General features: G+C 43.0%; 1 protein-coding gene across 5 annotated transcripts in view; it reads right to left on the minus strand.

Annotated features, from left to right (window-relative positions):
- nsd3 (nuclear receptor binding SET domain protein 3) overlaps positions 1 to 23832 on the minus strand; it is an 89152-nt gene that overhangs the window by 15175 nt on the left and 50145 nt on the right. For 2 of the 5 annotated variants that reach the window (XM_078429079.1, XM_078429078.1), the window contains 7 exons: positions 20070 to 20198; positions 19440 to 19566; positions 16449 to 16649; positions 10494 to 10673; positions 10123 to 10275; positions 6373 to 6529; positions 302 to 510 (listed from right to left, as the gene is read on the minus strand). In XM_078429079.1, the coding sequence (XP_078285205.1) occupies positions 302 to 510; positions 6373 to 6529; positions 10123 to 10275; positions 10494 to 10673; positions 16449 to 16649; positions 19440 to 19566; positions 20070 to 20198 (1156 nt within the window). The remainder of the gene's footprint in view (positions 1 to 301; positions 511 to 6372; positions 6530 to 10122; positions 10276 to 10493; positions 10674 to 16448; positions 16650 to 19439; positions 19567 to 20069; positions 20199 to 23832) is intronic. The other 3 variants (XM_078429081.1, XM_078429080.1, XM_078429082.1) reach the window with 3 other exon arrangements.

The following is a 23832-nucleotide window of genomic DNA, read 5'->3' on the forward strand; positions in this document are numbered from 1 at the left end:
ACCCTCTACACTAGCACTATCGCACACACTCGGGACACTTTACAATTTACAGAAGCCAATACGTTTTTGGAATGTGGGAGGAAACCAGAACACCCAGCGAAAACCCAGTCACAACGGAGAATGTGCAAACTCCATACAGAAAGCACCCGTCAGTATTGAACCCGGGTCTCTGGTGCTGTGCCACCATAGGGAGGCAGCAGTAAAGCAGATAATAAAAGTAAACATGCAAACGTTGTGTTTAAGATCACAGACTGATCATTTAGCACCTTCGGAAATCTTGGCTTACACAGAGGACCTTTACCTTTCTTGAATATCTCATTAATGCCGCCCGCTCGACCATCTGACACGTTGCCTTTGTCCCCTTCTAAGTAAGGAAAGACTCTGCCCTGATGCACCCAATAATAATCGTTTGATCCGAAGAAACGCACGGGAAATTCTCCAATATGATGCTTCATTGCTTGAATGTTAAGTGGCACAGATTTGGGATTACAGATCTCAGCTGGCCACCACCTGGAAAAAAAAAATCAGAGTATAGACAAGTGCCAAAAGTGCCACAAGTTCATCACACCACACACACGCAAACCACAAATACATCAACTTCAATCTCATAAATGCATTAATAAACTGCAATAGAAATCTCCCATCATTCATGTCACTGTCACTGGACCCAAAACATCAGAAAACAGCTTCTTGGAAAAAGAGGACACTATACTTTGAATTTGACCATCAAAAGGAAGCAGCTACGCTGTCCACAGTTCGAGGCACCAGAAGATCAAGCAAAAATTTCCACACAAAACACTTTTCTTGTCGTATTTTCTTATGATATAGGAAGCCCTGCAGTCCAGCAAGACTATATCAGCTCTCAGCACACTCCTGTCTGCCTCAACACCTTCACTTACTTTGATGCAACATATTCACTTTTACTTGCCGATGATGTTCTAGGAGCACAATTAGGCCATTCTGCCCATCAAGTCTACTCCACTATTCAATCATGGCTGATCTATCTCTCCCTCTCAACCATTCTCCTGCCTACACTCCATAACCCCCGACACCCTTCCTAATCAAGAATCTGTCAATCTCCGCCTTAAAAATATCCATTGACGGCCTCCACAACTGTATGAGGCACTGAATTCCACAGATTCACACCCTCTGACTAAAGAAATTCCTTCTCATCTCTTTTCTAAAGGTACTTCCTTCCATTCTGAGGCTATCGCCTCTGGTCCTGGACTCTTCCACTAGTGGAAACATCCTCTCCACATCCACTCTATCCTAACTCTACTCTCAACTCTCCAAACTATTCTCTTACCACTCACCTACTCATTAGGGGCAACTTAAAGTAATAAATTAATCTCTCAATAGGTTTAGTTTGGTATCAGCTTAGAGATACAAGATGGAAGTCACGAAGTCCATGTCGAGGTCGATCATTTGTTCACAATACAATACAATACAATACAATACAATATATCTTTATTGTCATTGTACCCAGGGGTACAACGAGATTGGGAATGCGCCTCCCATACGATGCACTAATTTAGGTAATTTAGACAGCAGCAACCCAACGAAACGAACAGTTGTAACAGTTTTGGACAGGGTAAAGTGCAAGTTGATCTATGCGTTGTGGCCATCCGGCTCAGCAGGACCGGTTCATAGCAGCTATGGCCCTGGGGATGAAGCTGTTCCTGAGTCTGGAGGTGCGGGCATAGAAGGCCTTGTATCGTCTGCCCGATGGAAGGAGTTCGAACAGACTGTTGCAGGGGTGTGAAGAGTCTTTGTGGATGCTGGTGGCTTTTCTGAGGCATCGTGTGTTGTAGATGCCCTCCAAGTCTGGTAGCTGTGTTCCGATGGCCCTCTGAGCTCTATGGACTACCCGCTGTAGAGCTTTCCTTTCTGCCTCCGTGCAGCTGAGGTACCACACAGGGATTCCATGCGTTAGGATGCTCTCTATGGTGCAGCGGTAGAAGGTCTTCAGCAGCTGTTGGGGTAGACCAGACTTTTTCAGTGTTCTTAAGTAGAACAGTCTTTGTTGTGCCTTCTTGACCAGCGCAGCAGTGTTATTGGACCATGTTAGGTCCTCCGAAATGTGAGTGCCCAGAAACTTGAAGCTGGACACTCTCTCCACACTGACCCCATTGATAGAGATCGGGGCATATTCCCCGTTATGTGACCTACGGAAGTTGATGATCAGCTCCTTGGTCTTGGTGGTATTTAGGGACAGGTTGTTATCCGAGCACCAGTCCGCCAGGTTCTGCACCTCCGCTCTATAGTTTGTTTCATCCCCGTTGGTGATCAGCCCGATCACCGTTGTGTCATCTGCAAACTTGACAATGGTGTTGGTGTCGAATGCAGGAACACAGTCGTGTGTGAAGAGGGAGTAGAGCATGGGGCTCAGAACACAGCCCTGTGGTGTGCCGGTACTCAGGGTGATAGTGGAGGACAGGTGCGGGCCCATTCTCACTGCCTGCGGTCGTTCCAGCAGGAAGTCCAGGATCCAGTCACATAATGACGAGCTAAGGCCTAGCTGGTGGAGTTTGGTGATGAGCTTGGTGGGGATGACCGTGTTGAAGGCGGAGCTATAGTCTATGAATAGCATCCTCACGTACGTGCCCTGTCTCTCTAGGTGAGTCAGGACAGTGTGAAGAGCCAGAGAGATGGCGTCCTCTGTAGATCTATTTGCCCTGTATGCAAATTGATGTGGGTCCAGTGAGTCAGGGATGCTGGATTTGATGTGTGAGAGGACTAGCCTCTCAAAGCACTTCATGACAATCGGCGTTAGGGCAACCGGGCGGTAGTCGTTCAGGTTGGAGATCTTTGCTTTTTTCGGCACCGGAACTATGATAGCCGACTTCAGGCACTTGGGGACCGTAGCCAGAGATAATGACAGGTTAAAGATCTTGGTGAATACCTCAGCCAGCTGTTCAGCACAGTCCTTCAGTACCCTTCCTTGAACACCATCCGGTCCTGCAGCCTTGCGTGGGTTGACCCTTTGCAGAGCGCGTTGTACCTCCTGTGTGCTCAGTTGCAAGACCTGTCCCACCGCCTCGGCTGGGGTTCTTTCACTCAAGGTGGTTTTGCCAGTTTCAAAGCGGGCAAAGAAGGTGTTAAGCTCGTTGGTCAATGCCATATCGCTGTGGGGGCAGGCAGGGCTGCTCTTGTAGCCAGTGATGTCCCTGACACCCTGCCACATGCTTCTGGTGTCCGTGGTGTTGAAGTGGTCTTCCACCCGTTGCCTATGGGTGTCTTTGGCCCTTTGTTCTATGAATAATTAGGTCTCCATTCAACAACATTCCCCAGGATTCTACAATTTACTGTGAAAGTCCTGCCCCTTTTTAAATACATCACTTCACAATTGTCCAAGTTAAAGTCCATCTGCTACTCCTTGGCCCATTTTCCCAGTTGATCGAGATCCGATTGTGACCTTAGACAACCTTCTTCACTGTCCACCACACCACCAATTTTGGTGTCGTCCACAAACTTATTAATGATTTGGATAAGAATAATTAACGACGACAAGCAATTGGAGTCACATCATCAATCCTTGCAGCATACCACTGGTCACTGGCCTCCATTCTGAAAACAATTTTCCACTACGACCCTTTGATTCCTTCCATAAAGCTTATTTCACTCAGTTGGTGAGCTCATCTTGGATTCCCTGTGTTCTAACCTTCCAGACCAACCTACCATGTGGAATCTTGGTAAAGTCCAAGTTGACAATAAACCACCACCCTCCCATCATCAATCCTCTCATCTCCTCTTTGAATTGAGTCTGAAGAAGGGTCCTGACCCAAAACGTCACCTGTCCATTTTCTCTGGAGATGTTGCCCGACCTGCTGAGTTACTCCTGCATTTTGTGTCTATCTTTGGTATACACCAGCATCTGCAGTTCCTTTTTATTACATGGCCTCCTAATATCACCTTCTGACTCAGTATCTACTTTTCAGTTCCATTAGTGACACACTGTGAACCATATTTTAAGGCATTGTCCAACTGTAAGAATTTGGCATGGAGCGATTGATTTATGATAAAATCGAATCACAGAAACAAGACCAAAGTTAACATCGCACAAACTTGTTTCAGCACTTTCATAGAACAATGAGAAACTAATTGGACTGTATGTCCCTTTCCCCATGTACTACCATCTGCCCAATTAATATAATAACCAACACAGAAACAGGGCCTTCAGCCCAACCCATCCATGCTGACCAAGATGCCCCAATTGGTGCTATTTGCTCTCCAGCCTTAACAAAAGCAATGTGGTCTACCCCATCCGATTTACACCCTCAAAAACTCCCAATGTAACTTCTGACACAATAGGCCAAAGATACCATCTATTCATATTTTTAATATTTTATAATATTCAGCAATTCCATCAACTTTTATTGGCTATGAAAACATATCAACAATTTTTAATCAAAGCTATTGAAAACATTTGGATTTCATTTCTGAAACCAAATTATACAAAACAACCCCAAAAAACAACAAATGTTGAAAACTGAAAAAACTGAAAATGCTGCAAGTATTCAGCAGGTCAGGCAGCATCTGCAGTGAGAGAAACAGTTGATTTCTCAAAGACCTTCTTCGTCTGCCCTTTTTAATAATAAGATTTAAAACACTATTCACAAAACTGAACTCTCCCTGGGATTTCCACCAAATAAAGGTAATATACATCTAAAACCAATGAAAATTACAGATGCTGGAAATAAATTACAGTCATGTAATATAAATTCTGATTGCTTTCATGAATCAATCTGATGGTTTGTTGGACTTGAATGCAAAAGTCAAAAATTCAAGAAGTTGCCAAGCGAGAAAGAAAGCTAAAGACTGCAGGACTGGCCAGCGGGTAGAAAAGTGGCAAAGGCCAACACTCTGGATGCACACGCGATAATGAATCTTGTAAGGAAAAGGAGGCAAGGTAATGCACATTCAACACTGAAGTTCATGAATACTCTGGGACTTTGGAGTGCATGACTGAAGATTATTTGCAAAAGCAGGCTAGCCAAAGAAGGCACCCTAGTATACAAATGCATGTTTTTTTGGAATTCAAATACAAAGTACATGCACAAGGCAGGATTAGTAAGTTTGCAGATGACACTAAAGTAGGTAGTGTCATAGACAGTGTAGGTAGTTATCAGGAATTACAGTGGGATTTTGACCTGCGGCCCAATTGGGCTGAGAAATGGCAAATGCACGCACAAGGAACTACAGGTCCTGGAATCCTGAGCTAAACCCAAATTGCTGGAGGAACTCAGCATGTCAGGCAGTCTCTGTGCAGGTAATGGGCAGACAATGTCTCAGGTCCCATCTTCTGTTACAATTGTTTCGTTGGGTTGCTGTTGTCTAAATTAATTAAACTATTGCATCGTATGGGAGGCGCATTCCTAATCTCGTTGTACCCCTGGGTACAATGACAATAAAGATATATTGTATTGTGTTGTATTCAGAATCAGACAGGGTATTGAGCATAGAAGCTGGAACGTTATAGTGTACGGTTGTACAGGACATTGCTCAGGACGCACTTGAGAGAATTATGTTCAATTTTGGTCATACTTTTTAGGGTGGATGGCATTGAGCTGGAAAGAGTGCAGAGAAGATTCGCAAGAATATTGGCAGGATGCAAGGGCCTGAACTATCGGGAGACATTAGGCAGGTTAGGACTTTATTCTTTGGAGTGCAGGAGGCTGAGGCTATCTTATAGAGTTGTTTATCATGAGGGGAATAGATCGGGTGAATGCACAGTCTTTTTCACAGGATAGGGAAATCAAGCACTCTAGACATAGATTTTAGGTAAGGGGACCAAGATTTAATAGGAATTGGAGGGGAAATTTTTTCACGTAAAGGGTGGTGGATATATAGAATAAGTTGCCAGAAGCAGCAATTGAAGCAGGTGCAATAACTACATTTCAAAGACATTTGGGCTGGGACTTGGATAAGAAAGGTTTAGAGTGATATGGGCCAAACGTCAAGAACTGGGACAAACATAGTTGGGGCACCTTGATCAACATGGACAAATTGAGCCGAAGGGCCCATTTCCACATTGTATGACTCTACAATTCAAAAAGCACCTTTAACTCGCACATACATAAAAAAGGAATCATTAATCCAGAATAGCATTATTTTCCAATGCATTTTAATTCATTATCTATGTTACTGTTTGTTGTTTTTTCCAATTGAATTATCAGCCCTGAAAGGGGACTGCAACTCCGTCCCAGTTGGGAAACATCAGAACAAAAGTCACCTTCTCTTTCTTTCAATGTTACATTATTATCAAATTTCAGCCTAATGCCTGGTTTAATATAGGAAAAATACCTGCTGGCCCAATGCCACCCCACCTTAACAAGACACGTCATTTTGAAGACGTTGAGAACATTAACTTACCTGTAGATGCCCAGCTTGACCCAGACTATTTCTTTGTACCGTGACTTCTTGCCAACCTTACAATTGTTGCAGTACCAGTTTCCTTCTGGCATCTCAATATTCAGGCATTCGGGATGGAAAGAAGCTGGACACGTTTCACAGCACAACAGGCGGCCACCTTGGTACACAAGGAATTGTTTTTGTTATTGTGTAAATTTGCACAATTTTTCCACTATGCTCACCATTGTCCAGTTGTGAGCTGCACTGCAAAAGTGCCCAGCATGTGAAAGAGCCATCAATCGTCATTCTTGAAAAACTCAGTCCCAAAAAGAATTGGATTAATGTCCAAAACAAGCCCAAGCTGGATCTCTCAAGGCTCCATGTATGCATATTGAAGCAATGTCTCATGAGAACCACTCATGCAGCAAAAGATGATCCCTCACTTCACAAAGGCAGATGAGGAACAAAGGTGCAAATTCCCATTTTTACATCCATAGAAGACGGTTTCCAACAGAAAATTAGCGTCACAAATTCAAATTGAACACTTTTGAAAAAAATTTATTGACACTGTTACTTTGAATATCAATTTAAAGCAATAATTTACAGTAACAATTAACTGTCACTTTTTTGCATAAAGGCCTTTTAGAGATTTGTCTTTGTTAATCTGCAGAGCCAAAAATCACACTAGTGAAGAAACAGTGCTTCCTGCATCAGGTTATAGTTGAGAGAGCCGGCAACAGTGGACATTTTCTGTCCCTAACAGCATGTTTCTTGGTCAGTTCTCAAATCAATCTGTACAGATGAAGACCTTATTGCAGCACAGTTTTGGTAAATGCTTATGTGACATTTATAATAAAAGTTTAACCTTAATCAGCTCATCACAGCAAGAACTTCGAAGAAAAAAATTAGCAGAAAACAAACATAAAAACCACTGTTAATTTTCCTGGATTTCAAATGGGTCACTGCAAAATCTCTCAGCTGCTCCTACGAATCTCAAAAACACGGGATATTCAAATGGAATCGGCCAAATCAGTGTTGACCAGACCACATCAATAGATGGTTCCCTAGGGAATAAGGAGGAGAATGACCATGACCTGGGTTAGCTTGTCCTGCATAAACGTGCATTCTTCTAAGACGGCAAACCCGAACACTGGACAATCACTCCCCCGTAAACAGCATGTGAAGATGAGAACGAGTGAAGATGAATTAAAAACAAATGGAATACCAAAGTCTGCAGCGGCTACATAAAACATGTTTGAGGGCTTCCATTTCTGGGAACTCCTCCTTCCTTGGAGTAAGACAGAAAAAGCACCCCCCTCGGCTTTCATCTGTTATCACACGTTACATGCAGTTAATATCAGGACAACTCTGAGCTGGTGGAGAAAGACAAAGGGGTGGAATTGTGTTGTTGCAAGAACTGACTGCTGTATGTTAACATCACGCACGGTTCCACTAAACCTGCAGGAACTACGTAACAGGCAGGAGGTCTAACAAGCAAATGCAACAGGTTTGGTGCGACTGGCCAAGACAAATTCCTACCCCAGTTATTTATTTTGTAATTGCTCTAGTTTTGTTTTAAAAGAGGAGCCAATTCACCCAGCAAAAGAAGCTTCTCCTCGATTCCCCGACAATATATACATTTTGCCAACACCCAGACTTGCCCATCTAATACCTGAAAGTTAGTTGGAAGGCCAGGAAGAGTGAGGCAGAAACATGATTAGTTTAGCTTATTGTCACGTGTACAGTGAAAAGCTTTTGTTGCGTGCTAACCAGTCAGTGGAAAGACAATATATGATTACAATCGAGCCATCCACAGTGTACAGATATTTGATAAAGGGAATAACGTTTAGTGCAAGGTAAAGCCAGCAAAGTCCAATTAAAGATAGTCTGAAGGTCTGCAATGAGTAGATAGTAGCTCAGGACTGACTGCACTCTAGTTGTTGGTAGAGAGCAGTCCTGAGCTACTATCGACCTCATTGGAGGTCATCGGACTAACGTCAACTGGACTTTATTGGACTTTATCTTGCACTACACGTTATTCCCTTTATTAAAACAATAAGCAGGTTAACATTGCTGACCTTTGAAGGTCACACGTCTGAAACACCCTCTTCATGCCAAGCAGGTTGGGCTCAAAATAATCACAAGTCATGGTTACTAAAATTTATCTATCCTACCCGATTATAAACTGAATACTGAAATTTAACTGAGATAGTGGAAGGTTGTAAGAAATCAGCAGGTCAAGCAGCAATTGTGGATACAAAAGATGTACATCGACATTTTGGGTTGAGGTTGTGCATCAGGTCTGGATTCTGCATGACTGCTGAGTTCTTCCAGAGTTCTGTTTTCTATTCCAGATTCCAGCATCTGCAGTCTCTTTTGGCTTCATAGCAAAGCCAGATTTTTTTTTAAACAGCAGTATGCTTTGTGATCAAAACAACAATTTTGGATTTTAATTAAAAATGTTCATAGATGTAATCCTGATGTTGCATGTATATGTACGCAGCAAGTATGTAGAGGAAGAAAAAGAATTAAAGTTTATTCCTGCCAAGTGCACAATGGTTTGAAAGCTTTCAAAGTTAAGGACCCAGTGGAAATTATTTCATTTTTCGAGCATGCAAATAAACAAACAGATTGCATGTTTCCTACTCTCATCCTGAGAATGATAGTATACGATTCTGCCTTGAAGGCCATTTTCCAACAAGATGCTATTCAGTATCAACAGGCTGTGAAAAAGAATGGGTGCCATAGCCAAGCCAAATTCAGCTTTACCAAGGTAAGACATAAAATGCTGAAGTAACTCAGCGGGTCAGGCATCATTCCTGGAGAACATGGACAGGTGACGTTTTGGGTCGGGACTCTTCTTCAGATTGATTGCAGGGGTGGGGGTAAAAGAACTCTCTTTTGTTACAGGTTGCGACTCTTCTTCATATTGATTGCAGGAGATGGAAGGAACAACGTTCTTCCCTTCCTCCCCCCCCCCCCCCCCCCCACACCCTTGCTATCAGTCTGAAGAGTCCCGACCCAAAATGTTACCTCTTCAGGGATGCTCCCTGACCCGCTGAGTTACTACAGCATTTTATGTCTTTTGTTAGTAAACTGACATCTGCAGTTCCTTGTTTCGACAACTTCAGGCTTTATCAGGCCTGAAGTTGGAGAAGGGGAATTAACAAGAACACGAAGCAAGGGTAATTCTTCTGAACCAAAATGTGCAAGGAGCAATTGCATTCTGTATGAGACAACTAGCTCAGGTCAGACTGATCTTGGGATCTTTTCATTAAGAAAAGTTATACTTGGCTTCGAGCGAATGTAGTGGGTTCACTAAATTAATGCTGTCTCACAAGCAATGCGACAATGGTTTGGGGTCTATAAAGGGCGGAGTCTAGAAGAAGGAGGATGAAATATTGAAGATTAAAGGTGTACATATTTGGTGACGCAACAAGTCACTTAATGACCAGAAGAGGAAATGCAATGAGCATCTGTAATTCAAAGTACCTCATAAAAGATTAGGTTGACCTTGCAATTACTTCAAGCCCAAAACAACTTCATTTTTGCTTTATTTTTTATTTTTGCTGTTTTAAAAAAAAATCATTAATAAAAATCAATTCACACATTTTCATGACAAGATCACATGAGATTTAATAAAGCAACAGGTTTAGCAGATGCGGGGTGGGAAGAGGGGTGAAAAAGCATGGTGGATGGGGTTGGAGGGGTGGTGTGGTAGTTAAGAAATTCAAGCACACATGGTTCCGGAGAAATGCTGTGTTTTATTACCTTTCCCACATTTCTTTACTGTAGTTGATGGTGAGGGAGGAATCATAGGTTTTTTCAACAACTCAGCCGAACGATTTGACTCGCTCAGGAGGTAGTGCGACTTATATGTATATGAACTGATAAGGGTTTCAGATTGGTCTTGGTCAATTATCCCTACACAAAACAGATAAAGAACATGAGCTGCAATGAAAATACCCATGATTCCCCCCCCCGAAAAAAATCTGTAAAACATTAATTTAGTCTTGAAGTTTTTTTTTTTCAAAAAAGAGGGAGGCAAAAAAAAAAACTTTTTAGAAAGAATTTAAGTAATACATTTTCGTTTAAAGATGATGCTTCATTTAATGCTCAAAGCAGAAGAAAGGTTTCCTTACCTCTGGCACAGATAAAGCACCAGCTTACGTTTACTTGTAGAGATGCCCGACTGCTCTTCTTCAAGCTGGAATGGTTGTTGCAGATGATGCTGTGGGGTGAAAGGATCAGGCTGCCGGCTGCAATACAGCTCTCCCCAATGTGGTAGGCCACTGGACATCGTAGGCAGCGCATCATACGACCTGTTTCACATGCATCAAAATCAATCTATTAGCACCATATTCTACACAGTGTCATAGAGCTTTATAGAACAGAAACAGGCCCTTCGACCCACCTTGTCCATGCTATCCAAGTTGATATTCTAGGCTGGTCCCATTTGCTTGCATTTGACCCATATCCCTTTAAACTCTTCCTATCCATACATCTGTCCAAATGACTTTTGAAAGTTATTATTATATCTGCTTCTTTAGCTTCCTTGGGCAGCTCATTCCAAATATGCACTGCCCTCCAAGTGAAATTATTGCCTCTGGTCCCTCTCAAATCTCTCCCTTATCACCTTAAACATGCTCTCTCGTTTTAGAAATCTCTACCCTGGGACAATGATTACCTTATTCATGCCCTTCATGATCTTGTATACCTCAATAAGGTCCTCTCTCAGGCTCCAATGCTCCAAAGAAAAAAGCACCAGTCTTTCCAATCTCTCCCTATAACTCAAGTTCACAAGCCCAGGTAGCATCCCGATGAATTTCTTTTGCACTCTTTACAACTCAATGACATCCTTCATACAAAAAAAAGACATTAAGTGCTGGAGTGACTCAGTGGAGCAGGCAGCATCTCTGGAGAACATGGATAGGTTATGTTTCTGGTCAGGACCTTCTTCGGACTGGAGAACTTTCTAGTCTGAAGGGTCCCGATCCGAAACATAACCTGTCTGGGTTCTCCAGAGATGCTGCCTGATTGCCTGTTACTCCAACAGTCTTTTTTTTGTTGGTAAAAACCAACATCTGCAGTTCCTTTTACCTCCTTCCTACAGCTTGTTGACTGGAACTATACATAGTACTCCAAGCGTGGTCTCACCAATGACTTGTTCAGTGCATCACGATGTCCCAACTTTTGTACTCAATATCCTTGAAGGCAAGCATGCCAAATGCCTTCTTCACCACCCTGTCCATGTGACTCAGCACTTTCAGGAAACCATGCACCTGTACTCCCAGATCTCTCTGTGCTACACTATCTAGGCCTCTACCACATACCATGCTTGACATACCAAAGTGCAATACCTCACATTTGTCAGAGTTACATTGTTGAGTTTAGTTTATTGTCACATGTACCGAGGTGCAGTGAAAAGCTTTTGTTAGGTGCTGACCAGTCAGCAGAAAGACGATACATGATTAGAATCGAGCCATTCACAGAGCACAGATACATGATAAGGGGAATAATGTGAATAACGTTTAGTACAAGGTAAAGCCAGTAAAGTACGTTCAAAGGTAGATAGTAGTTCAGGACTGTTCTCTGGTTGCGATAGGATGGTTCAGTTGCCTGATAACAGCTGGGAAGAAACTGACCCTGAATCTGGAGATATTTATTCACAAAATGCTGAAGTAACTCAGCAGGTCAGGCAGCATCTCAGGAGAGAAGGAATGGAGATGTGCGTTTTCACACATCTGTACCTTTTGCCCGAGGGGAGAGGGGAGAAGAGGGAGTGGTCAGGGTGCGAATCGTCCTTGATTATGCTAGTGGCCTTGCCAAGGCAGCGCGAGGTATTTGCCAGTCCTTTAACTACCTTCCCAACTGATCTAGTTCCTGTTGTTTTTGTGCGCAGTTTGAGTCTGTGTCCCCGTGAAGTTGCTGTAAGCAAGATTTTCATTGTACCTGTACGTTTCTGTACTTGTTTATCCCACAACAAAGTTGACCTGAGTGAGGTGACTCTTTGTTTTTTGTTTCCTACTTTGGTTTATTTCTTAAATAATTTGCTCATTTAAGGAAAGTGTGACTGCAGTGGGGATAACATGAAGGAAACACGGGTCTGGGCAGACGTAAGAATGATTATAGGTCACTGCAGATGGTAAAAAACAGGCTGACTGCCCAATCAGTTACAACAGACTGCAACATTCATTCTATTTCACAATGCTAATTCATGCTTTTCAGGGATAATGTGATAAAATTACTCAACCTCTTGCCAAGAATTGATTGTTGCTCTGAATCAAAGAGCATTTGAGAATGAATGGAGCAGTTGGAACTTCAGTCAGCTGATAGTTTTGTGACTGCAGTTGCTTGAACTGAGTTGAACTAATTCTTAAACAGCAGAAATGGAACAGAGAAAACAAAATATAAGCAGGTAGACACGAAATGTTGGAGTAACCCAGCGGGTCAGGCAGTATCTCTGGAGAGAAGGAATGGGTGACGTTTCGGGTCAAGACCCTTCTTCAGATGTCAGGGGCATCGGCCCGAGATGCTGCCTGACCCGCTGAGTTACTCCAGCATTTTGTTTCTACCTTCGATCTAAACCAGCATCTGCAATTTTCTTTCCTACAAATATAAGCAGCAATCTCTAATTGGATAAATCAGAAAGTAGATCTTCACCCAGACAAACAGATCACAAACGACTTTCAAAAGAAATTTTAACCCTCACCCTTGTAATTTGATCGAGATTTAGCATATTGATGCTAAATGGTCAAGGATAATTGGTGATGTCATTGAAAGTGAAGAGGATTGTTTTATTTTTAAATAGAAATTGTGCAGAGCAATGGCAAATGAAATTTAACCCCGAAAAGCGCAGTGACGCACTTTGGGAGAATTAATAAAGGCAGGGAATAAACAATGTGCTCTTGGATGGTATGACATAGAACAGTACATCATAGGAATGGGCCCTTCAGCCCACAATGTTTGTGTCCAAGATCACCCACTACCTGACTGGACGACCACAGTCGTGCCCTCCATAATGTTTGGGACAAAGACCCATCATTTATTTGTTTGCCTCGGTACTCCACAATTTGAGATTTGTAATAGAAAAAAAATCACATGTTGTTAAAGTGCACATTGTTAGATTTTAATAAAGGCCATTCTTATACATTTTGGTTTCACCATGCAGAAATTACAGCAGTGTTTTATACATAGTCCCCCCATTTCAGGGCACCAGCAATGTCATGTAAATGAAAGTCATCATGTTTAGTAATTTGTTGCATATCCTTTGCACGTAATGTTGGGTGTCTTCTGTGGTGATGCTCTGTCAGGCCTGTATTGCAGCCATCTTTTGTTTTGGGGGCTAGTCCCCTTCAGTTTTCTCTTCAGCATATAAAAGGCATGCTCAATTGGGTTCAGATCAGGTGATTGACTTGGCCACTCAAGAATTGACCATTTTTTAGCTTTGAAAAACTCTTTTGTTGCTTTAGCAGTACGTTTGGGATCATTGTCTTGCTGTAGAATGAACCACCGGCCAATGTTTTGAAGCATTTGTTTGAACTTGAGCAGATAGGATGCATCTATATACTTCAGAATTCATTATGCTACCACCATCAGCAATTACATCATCAATGAAGATAAGTGAGCCAGTACCTTCAGCAGCCATACATGCCCAGGCCATAACACCCCTACCACCGTGTTTCACAGATGAGGTGGTATGCTTTGGATCTTGGGCAGTTCCTTCTCTCCTCCATACTTTGCTCTTGCCATCACTCTGAAATAAGTTAATCTTCGTCTCATCTGTCCACAATACCTTTTTCCAGAACTGTGGCTGTTCTTTTAAGTACTTCTTGACAAACTGTAACCTGGCCATCCTATTTTTGCAACTAACCAGTGGTTTGCATCTTGCAGTGTAGCCTCTGTATTTCTGTTCATGAAGTCTTCTGCAGACAGTGGTCATTGACAAATCCACATCTGACTCCTGAAGAGTGTTTCTGATCTGTCGGAGTGGTGTTTTCTTTATTATAGAGAGAATTCCTCTCAGTTGTGGAGGTCTTCCTTGGCCTGTCAGTCCCTTTGCGATTAATAAGCTCACCAGTGCTCTCTTTCTTCTTAATTATGTTCTAAACAGTTGATTTTGGCAAGCCTAAGGTTTGGCTGATGTCGATAACAGTTTTATTCTTGTTTCCCAGTCTCATAATGGCTTCTTTGATTTTCATTGGCACAACTTTGGTCCTCATGTTCATAAACAGCAATAAAGGTTTCCAAAGGTGATGGAAAGACTGGAGGAAAGACTAGGTGCTGAGAGTTCTTATATACTTTCATTAAGGAGGCAATTAAACACACCTGAGCAATTACAAACACCTGTGAAACCATGTGTCCCAAACATTATGGTGCCCTAAAATGGGGGGACTCTGTATAAACACTGCTGTAATTTCTATATGGTGAAACCAAAATGTATAAAAATGGCCTTTATTAAAATCTGACAATGTGCACTTTAAACACATGTGATTTTTTTCTATTACAAATCTCAAATTATGGAGTACAGAGGCCAATAAATAAATGATGGGTCTTTGTCCCAAACATTATGGAGGGTACAGAACTGTGTCTCAGACATGGTAGTGAGCAATGCAGGGGCTTAGCAGGGGACGGTCCTCTCTCCTTTCCTGTTCACCATCATGTCCTGTCCTGTTCATCACACCTTGGACTTCAGATAGAACTCAGACTCCTGCCACCAGCAGAAGTTCTCGGATGACTCTGCAGTTGTGGGCTGCATCAGTGAGGGGAGGGAAGCTGAATACAGAGGTGTAGTCAACCACTTTGTTGAGTGGTGCGGGCTGAATCACCTGCAGCTCAACACCGACCGACAAGACAAAGCAGTTAGTGGGGACTTTAGGAGGAGAGGAACACCCTTGCCCCCTGTCTCCGTCAAGGGTGTGGATGTGCAGTTTACCAAAGAGTACAAGTACCTTGGCTTTACCCGGACCGTAAATTGGACTGGACCAGGAACGCTGAGGCACTGTATAAGAAGGGACAGAGCCATCTGTACTTTCCGAGGAGGCTCCGCTCTCTCAACGTCTGCAGTGAGATGCTGCAGATGTTCTATCAATTGGTGATGGCAAGTGCCATCTTCTTCACTGTGATGTACAGGGGGAGCAGGGCGAAGGCTGCGGACGCCAACAGAATTAACAAGCTCGTCAGGAAGGCTGGCTCTGTCCTGGGAATGGAGTTGGATTCATTGGAGATGGTCAGAGGTGAGAATGCTCCTCAAAACTGCAGAGCATCTTGAACAATACACCTCGCCCCCTCCATGACACACTGGACAACTTGAGGAGCACCTTCAGCATCAGACTGGTCCCACCAAGATGCAGCACAGAACGCCACAGGAGATCCTTTTTCCCCTGTGGCTATCAAACCGTACAACTCCTCCCCCTTCTGTCGTGGGGTAGACTGACTCCCCTTTCCCCTCCCCCACCCAATCTTGGCACATCCCCAATCCTGGATTTTCCACTCGTCACTTCAATTTCATGTATCTTGCTGTGTTTTATGACTGATGGCAGACTAATTTCCCTTCTGGGATAAATACATTCTATCATATGTTTGCCAAGTTAAACAGATCTCATCTACCTGCACATATATCTCTCTATTCCCTGCACTTCCAGGTGCCTATTTAAAAATCTCTTAAATACCACTATCATGTCTGCCTCCTCCACCACCCCGGAAACTTGTTCCACTACTCTTGTGTAAAACAAAACTTGCCCAACACACCTCCATTAATCTATCCCCCTCTCACCTTACAACTACGCCCCCTAGTGCTGGACATTTCCACCCTGCGGAAAAAAGGTTCTGACTGTCTACTCTATCTATACCTCATAATTTTATATACTTTATCGTCTTCCCTCAACATCCGATGTTCCAGAGAAAACAATCTGTCAATCCAACCTCTCCCTGTAGCTGAGACCCTCTAATCCAGGCAGCATTCTGGTAAAGTCTGGTATAAATGGCTACTTAACAACCAGCATGCGTATCGTGGGATAAATGGTGCATCGCTGTGCTGCATGACTATAATTCCTCTCAGAGTGTTGCAAGATAAAATCACCTTGATTTTCTCTCACCTTTGGTTGCTTTAGCCATTTCACGGTTGTCTGCCAAACACGACGAACAGCAGTGGAGAGGGCATCGGAATCCTTTTCCTTCAAACATGGCCGAAGAATAGCCCCGCAGGCACGATTCGTGGTAAAATCTTCCACATGAATTCACTGAACACCTTTTTACAACCTTTCCCGATAATTTGCAAGAAAAGCAAGTGTGGTTTCCTGTACGAGTAGAGCAATATTTAATTCACTACCGTCTAATGTACTTTCCCACGTTTCAGACATAGATATAGAACAGTACAGCACAGGACTAGCCCTTTGGCCCACAATGTCTATGCCCAATATGCCAAGTTAAACTAATCTCCTCTGACTGCACATGATCACCATCCCTCCACTCCCTGCAAATCCATGTGTGTATTTAAAAGCCTCTTAAATGCCACCATCGTATCTGCCTCCACCACTATCACTTGTAGCCCGTTCCAGGCACCCACTGCTGTGTAAACAAAAACGCCCTGTGTATCTCCTTTAAACTTTGCCCTTCTCACCTAAAAGCCATACCCTCGAGTCTTTGACATTTCCACCCTGGGAAAGAGTTTCTGACTGTCTATGCATCTCAGCATTTTATATATTTCTATCAGGTCTCCCCGCAGCCTTTGGTGCTCCAGAGAAAACAATCCAGGTTTGGCCAACCTCTCCATATAACTAATACCCTCTATTGCAGGCACCTCTTTCTGCACCCTCTCGAAAGCCTCCTTAGCCTTTCTGTAATGCGGTATCCAGAACTGCACACAATATGGGTGGCATCGTACGATGGCAGCCTCGCCAACAGTCTGTCTCGTCCTTTTCTTCCTTTGTTGTTTTTAGTCTGTTGTTAAAAATATGTTTTGGTGTATCTTTAGTTTTGTATTATGTGGGGGGGGGGGTAACTTTTTAAAATCTCTTTCCTCGATGATGTGACTTTTTCCCGTATCGTATCTCCATCTGCACTGCGGACTTAACATCGTGGAGCTTGCCATCCCTTTGTCAGGGTTCGACTTCGGGAGCTCCAACTGCGGGAGCTTCGACCGCCCCGATCGTGGGAGCTTCGACCGCCCCGACGCTGGAGTTTCGGCCGCCCAGACTGCGGATGGCTCGACTGCCCCGACCACAGGAGAAAAGGAGGGACGAAGATAAAACGTTATTGCCTTTCATCACAGTGCGCTGTAGTGGATGTTTATGTTGATTTTTTATGTAGTTGTGTATCTTGTTGCTTTTTTGGTATGACTGTATGGCAAATCAAATTCCTTGTACATTTTTACATACTCGGCTAATAAATGAATTACTTACTTACTATTCCAAATGGGGCTTAACCCAAAACCTATAAAGCTGCTCCTGACCCTTATACTCAATTCGCTGCTGCAATATTCATTTTAGAAACAAGCGGATGTTAATCTGGTGATGACGTTGGACGGAGTCATAAGGCCGGGAAACAGGCATTGCGGCCAACTCGCCCATGGCCCCTCTCTCTCTAATCCTTTCCAATTCCAGTCCGATCACAAAAACCTATTTATATTCATACTGTGCACTGATGGAACAAAAACAAACCAATGGTGCTAGGAATGGAGGTTAGCCATTAACCATCAGAGGCAGCACAGCGGTGCAGCGGTAGAGTTGCTGCCTTACAGCACCAGAGACCCGGATTCAATTCTGACTTTGGGTGCTCTCTATAAGGAGTTAGTACTTTCTCCCCTTGAGGGAGGGAGTACAGAGAAGGTTCACCAGATTGATTCCTGGGATGGCAGGACTTTCATATGAAGAAAGACTGGATAGACTCGGCTTGTACTCGCTGGAATTTAGAAGATTGAGGGGGGATCTTATAGAAACTTACAAAATTCTTAAGGGGTTGGACAGGCTAGATGCAGGAAGATTGTTCCCGATGTTGGGGAAGTCCAGAACAAGTGGTCACAGTTTAAGGATAAGGGGGAAGTCTTTTAGGACCGAGATGAGGAAGTTTTTTTTCACACAGAGTGGTGAATCTGTGGAATTCTCTGCGTCAGTAGAGCAGGCAAAATAATAAAAGATCCATCCCACCCCGGCCACCGTCTGTTTGTTCTTCTGCCCTCTGGTCGACAGTTTTTACCCCAGGGCCATACGAGAACTGAACACTACTTTCTGCACTAGGTCACACTGTTAAAACTTTTGTATTTAATATATTTGTATTTATTTGTTTTGCATTTATTGCATATATGTTTTTACACACCGTCAGGATTGCTATTTTTTAATTTCGTTGTACTCGTTGCAACGACAATAAATGAATATTATTATTATTATTATTATTAGTTGAGACCAGTTCATTGGCTATATTTAAGAGGGAGTTAGATGTGGCCCTTGTGGCTAAAGGGATCAGGGGGTATGGAGAGAAGGCAGGTACGGGATACTGAGTTGGATGATCAGCCATGATCATATTGAATGACGGTGCAGGCTCGAAGGGCCGCATGGCCTACTCCTGCACCTATTTTCTATGTTTCTATGACCGTGTGGGTTTTCTCCGGGTGCTGCGGTTTCCTCCCACATTCCAAAGACAGGTTAATTGGCTTCTGCACATTGTCCCTAGTGTCTAGGATTGGACTAATGTATGGGTCATCATTGGTCAGTGTGGACTTGGTGGGCCAAAGGGCCCGTTTCCACACTATATAACTAAACTAAAAATTAAGCCAATATTTGATCGTTCTTGACCAATAGAATGATCCTTAGTGACATTTCATTAAACATCACTGAGCAAAATGAACCTAGCTTAAAATAAAATTACTTCATCAACACGAGGAGTTTATAGGTGCAGGTTAATTGCCTTGGTATAATTGTTAATTGTCCCTAGTGTGTTGGATAGTCTCTCTACTCTACTAATCCCTAGTGTGCGGGGATTGTTGGTTGACACGGACTTGGTGGGTTGAAGAGCCTGTTTCTGCGCTACATCTCTGAACTAAACTAAAAGAATGATGGGAAAATAATGAATGAGATCACTTTCTCCATTACCTGTCGCACATTCCATACACGTAAACTTCCCGTTGGGTAGTTCTGCCGGCCCAAGGCACTCTATGTGAAAGACTCTGCAGCACTCTCCCTCACAGGGAACAAGAGACTCTCCAGGTTTCTCACAGATCTGAGACAGCAGATGGTCAGAAAACAATCTTTAATACGGGTACGCAAATAAAATGCAAGACATTTATGCACGGCAATTCCCCACCCACTATTGAATAATGTAAAGTACTTGCAATAATTGTATTCAACTTTCTTTTAATTTGATTTCTTAATTTCTTCAGACCATGTGATAGCAGGTGATAAGAACTTACAATAAAATTATTTCATGGTTAATGGTTTACAGGATTTAAGTGCAAATAATTTGTGTTGGAATGACCAGAATACCAATTTTCACATAAAAGGAACTATTAAGTTCCATTTGTGGCACCAAGTGAACAGAGATTTCTGTGGCAAAGTTACTGGAACCTGGGTAGGCCAATACTTTTATCTTTTAACTGAACATAGCAGTCATGTTATAGATACAATCAAGGCCCAGGTCTAGTCAGTCAACAGATAGGATCATTTTGTTTTGACAATCCAGAATCATGGCTCAATGGCAATGTCCCCCTCCTCCGCAGTTCTCACCTGGCAGATGCTGTCCTTTTTTGATGATCCTGCACCACGCCTGGATAAACACGAATCCATTGACGTTTCATCTGAGATATCTGCATCAGGAGGAACTACTGGACTGCCCAGCCTCTTCTCCAAGCCAACCTTCAATGTACATACCAATTGGTTAAAAACCTCACCTAGTCAATACAATGCTTATCAGTCAGAGTATTGACTATAGACGCTGGCCGTCAATAATAGCATTGAGTATAAAAGTTGGGAGGTCATGTTACAGTCCCGCCAGACATTGATGAAGCCACATTTAGAGTATTGTGTTCAGTTTTGGTTACCCTGTGAGAGGCAAGATGTTAAGCTGGAAAGGGTGCAGAAAAGATTTACGAGGATGTTGACAGGATTCAAGGGTCTGAGCTTCAGGAAGTGGCTGAGCAGGCTAGGACTTTATTCTTGGAGCGCAGGAGTTGGAGCGGTGATCTTATAGAAGATCATGAGAGGAATAGATAGGATAAATGCACTATCTTTTACCCAGAGTCGAGGAATTAAGAACCAGAGGACACAGGTTTGTGAGTGAGGAAAGATTTAATAGGAACTTTTTTTTTTAACATAAATGATGGTAGGTGTATGGAACGAGCTGCCGGAGGAGGTAGTTGAGGCAGGTATTATCACAATGTTTAAGAAACAGTTAGTCAGGTACACGGATAGGATAGGTTTAGAGAGATATGGGCCAAACGCAGGCAGGAGGGACTAGTGTAGATGGGGCATGTTGGTCAGCGTGGGCAAGTTGGGTTGAAGGGCCTGTTTTCACACTGTATGTCTCTGTGACCCTAATACTTGGAAATAGAATGCAAAGTGATCAAAACTGGGGAGGTAAATGTTCTAGGCCACTATCTATTTAACTCTGCAGGAATCTGGTTGGATAAAGATTGTTAACAATCGCCCGTTTTCTTTATCATCGTCACCTTTTTTGCATATCTTTCATTCATTTGTTCTATCTCTCTCTCTATATCACCGTCTGTATCTCTTGTTTCCTTTCCCCTGACTCTCAGTCTGAAGACGGGTCTCGACCCGAAACGTCACCTATTCCTTTTCTTCAGAGATGCTGTCTGACCCGTTGAGTTAATCCAGCTTTTTGTGTCTACCTTCTGGATAAGGATAGGATAATTTGTGAATGACATGCCACATAATGGACATAGATTTGAGTCTAACCAATGAACAAGGGGTGGTGGAGTTGACTATGGAAGTGATCAGATTCCACGCAAGGTAAAAAAAGAAAACAAAAACTCATTGATTGTTTCCTTTTGCAAATTGTTGACATCTCTGCGGTCCTGGGCTCAGCATCTTGATGCAATCATAATAAAGCCCGTCAACACCTCTACTTCCATAGAAGATTGAGGAGATTCGCTATGCCGATAAATACTCTTGTACGGTATGGTAGACAACATGTTGACTGGTTGCATCACAGTCTGATTCAGCAACTCGAACTTCCAGGAATAAAGGAGGTTAGAAAAAGTGGTAGACACTTCCCAGTTTACCACTGCTACTGACCTCCCTACCATCGAAGGGATCTATAGGGGGCACTATCTCAAAAAGGCATGCCAGCATCTTCAAGGACCCACACCACCCTGGTCACATTCTCGTTTCACTCCTACCATCTGGAAGAAGGCATACGGGTGTGAAAACAGTGTCCTCCAGGTTCAAGAACAACTCCTTCCCAAAAACCATCTGGCTCTCAAACACCACAAACACCAACTAAACTATGAACTGCAATCCATCTTGGTTGCAACTAAGGACTTTGGGCTTTGTTGCACTAATATTAGGGTTTTAAATGAATTTAAATGTTTTTGTTTATCATGTTATCTACGAGTACTGTGTTTGCAGACCTATTTTGCTGCCTATTTCAACGTTCCATTTTTGGTACACATAACAATTAAACACTCAAGACAGATAATATGTTTGCCACAAGGTGGCATCGTTTCCGACATTTAGCCAGAGTGGGTGGGGGAGAAAGTTAGTCACTCCTGTACTGCTGCAACCAATGACTAAAATGCCTTTGGCAGTCCTTAGGCTTGGCCTTGCTGGTTTAATCTTCCGTAATACCCTGCGAGGTTAGCTGCCGAAAATGAGAGCAGGAAATGGGGTTGGATCTCTCTCTAATGAACACGCCTCACGTAATCACGGAGACAGCTTGTGAAATAAACAGCACAAATTCAGCACAGGAAGTGCAAGTTACCACAAGGATTTCAAAGCTCAGAAAGAGAAATATGAAAGAGTAGAGAAAAAGTGCAAGAACGTTTTCAAAAACAAGTCAATAAAAATTAAAAGATGAAGCAACGAGATTCCACAAAATTTTTGGCAATGTTCAAAGCATTTTTTTAAATTGAAAGGTACAGCATGGAAACAGGCCTTCAGCCCATGCCAGTTCACACCAGTTCTATGTTATCCTACTTTCTCATCCACTCCCTACACACGCAGGGACAATTTTCAGAGGCCAATTAACCTACAAACCCTTTGGGATGCAGGAGGAAACCGGAACTCTCGGAGGAAACCCATGCAGTCACAGGGAGAACGTGCAAACTCCACACATACAGCACCAGAGGTCAGGATTGAACCCGGGTCTCTGGCGCTTTGAGGCAGTGGCTCCACTAGCTGTGCCGCCCAAAGTAGTGGCTTTAAACCAACCCATCATGTAAAATATATTTAAAATTGAAATAGCCTCGACTTAACTTTGTGGATTTGGAATTTGAATACAGAGTAAAATTGCAAAATGGCCCATTTCCCTCAAACATGTCTCCCCAAGTACCATTGTATATATTGCTGTAATTGTACCAACTTCTACAAGTTGTTCCATATACTCACTATGCTGTCTGGAAAAAGTTGTCCCTCAAATCTTTTTTCTCTAACATTCAACCTCTGCCCGTTAGTTTTAGACCCAGCCCCCTTTACCATGGGGAAAAGACTAACCATCCAGTTTACCTACACTCCTCACGATTTAATCTATATCTCTATAAAGTCATCCCTCAATTTCTTACACAAGGGGACAAAAAGTACCGGCCAATCATAACTCATGCCCTGCGGTCACAGTAACATTATAGTGAAACTTTTCTGCACCCTTTCCAATTCAATAGCACCCATCCTATAGTTGGGTGAAAAGTTTTTTAAGTGTGGTCTCATCCATGATTTTTGCATTTTGATTTATAGACAATAGACAATAGGTGCAGGAGTAGGCCATTCGGCCCTTCGAGCTAGCACCACCATTCAATGTGATCATGATTGATCATTCTCAATCAGTACCCCGTTCCTGCCTTCTCCCCATACCCCCTGACTCCGCTATCCTTAAGAGCTCTATCTAGCTCTCTCTTGAATGCATTCAGAGAATTGGCCTCCACTGCCTTCTGAGGCAAAGAATTCCACAGATTCACAACTCTCTGACTGAAAAAGTTTTTCCTCATCTCCATTCTAAATGGCCTACCCCTTATTCTTAAACTGTGGCCCCTTGTTCTGGACTCCCCCAACATTGGGAACATGTTTCCTGCCTCTAACGTGTCCAACCCCTTAATAATCTTATATGTTTCGATAAGATCCCCTCTCATCCTTCTAAATTCCAGTGTATATAAGCCTAGTCGCTCCAGTCTTTCAACATATGACAGTCCCGCCATTCTGGTTTAATTTAGAGGTACCCAAGCCACAACTACTCAACACAATGCCCTGACTGGTGACGGCATATACAGGTCCACGACCAATTTTCTGGCAACTGGTGGACCAGCCGCCCCCGGCAGTAATC

This window comes from Rhinoraja longicauda, chromosome 36 (assembly GCF_053455715.1).
Source record: "Rhinoraja longicauda isolate Sanriku21f chromosome 36, sRhiLon1.1, whole genome shotgun sequence".
NCBI classification, from domain to species: domain Eukaryota; kingdom Metazoa; phylum Chordata; class Chondrichthyes; order Rajiformes; family Arhynchobatidae; genus Rhinoraja; species Rhinoraja longicauda.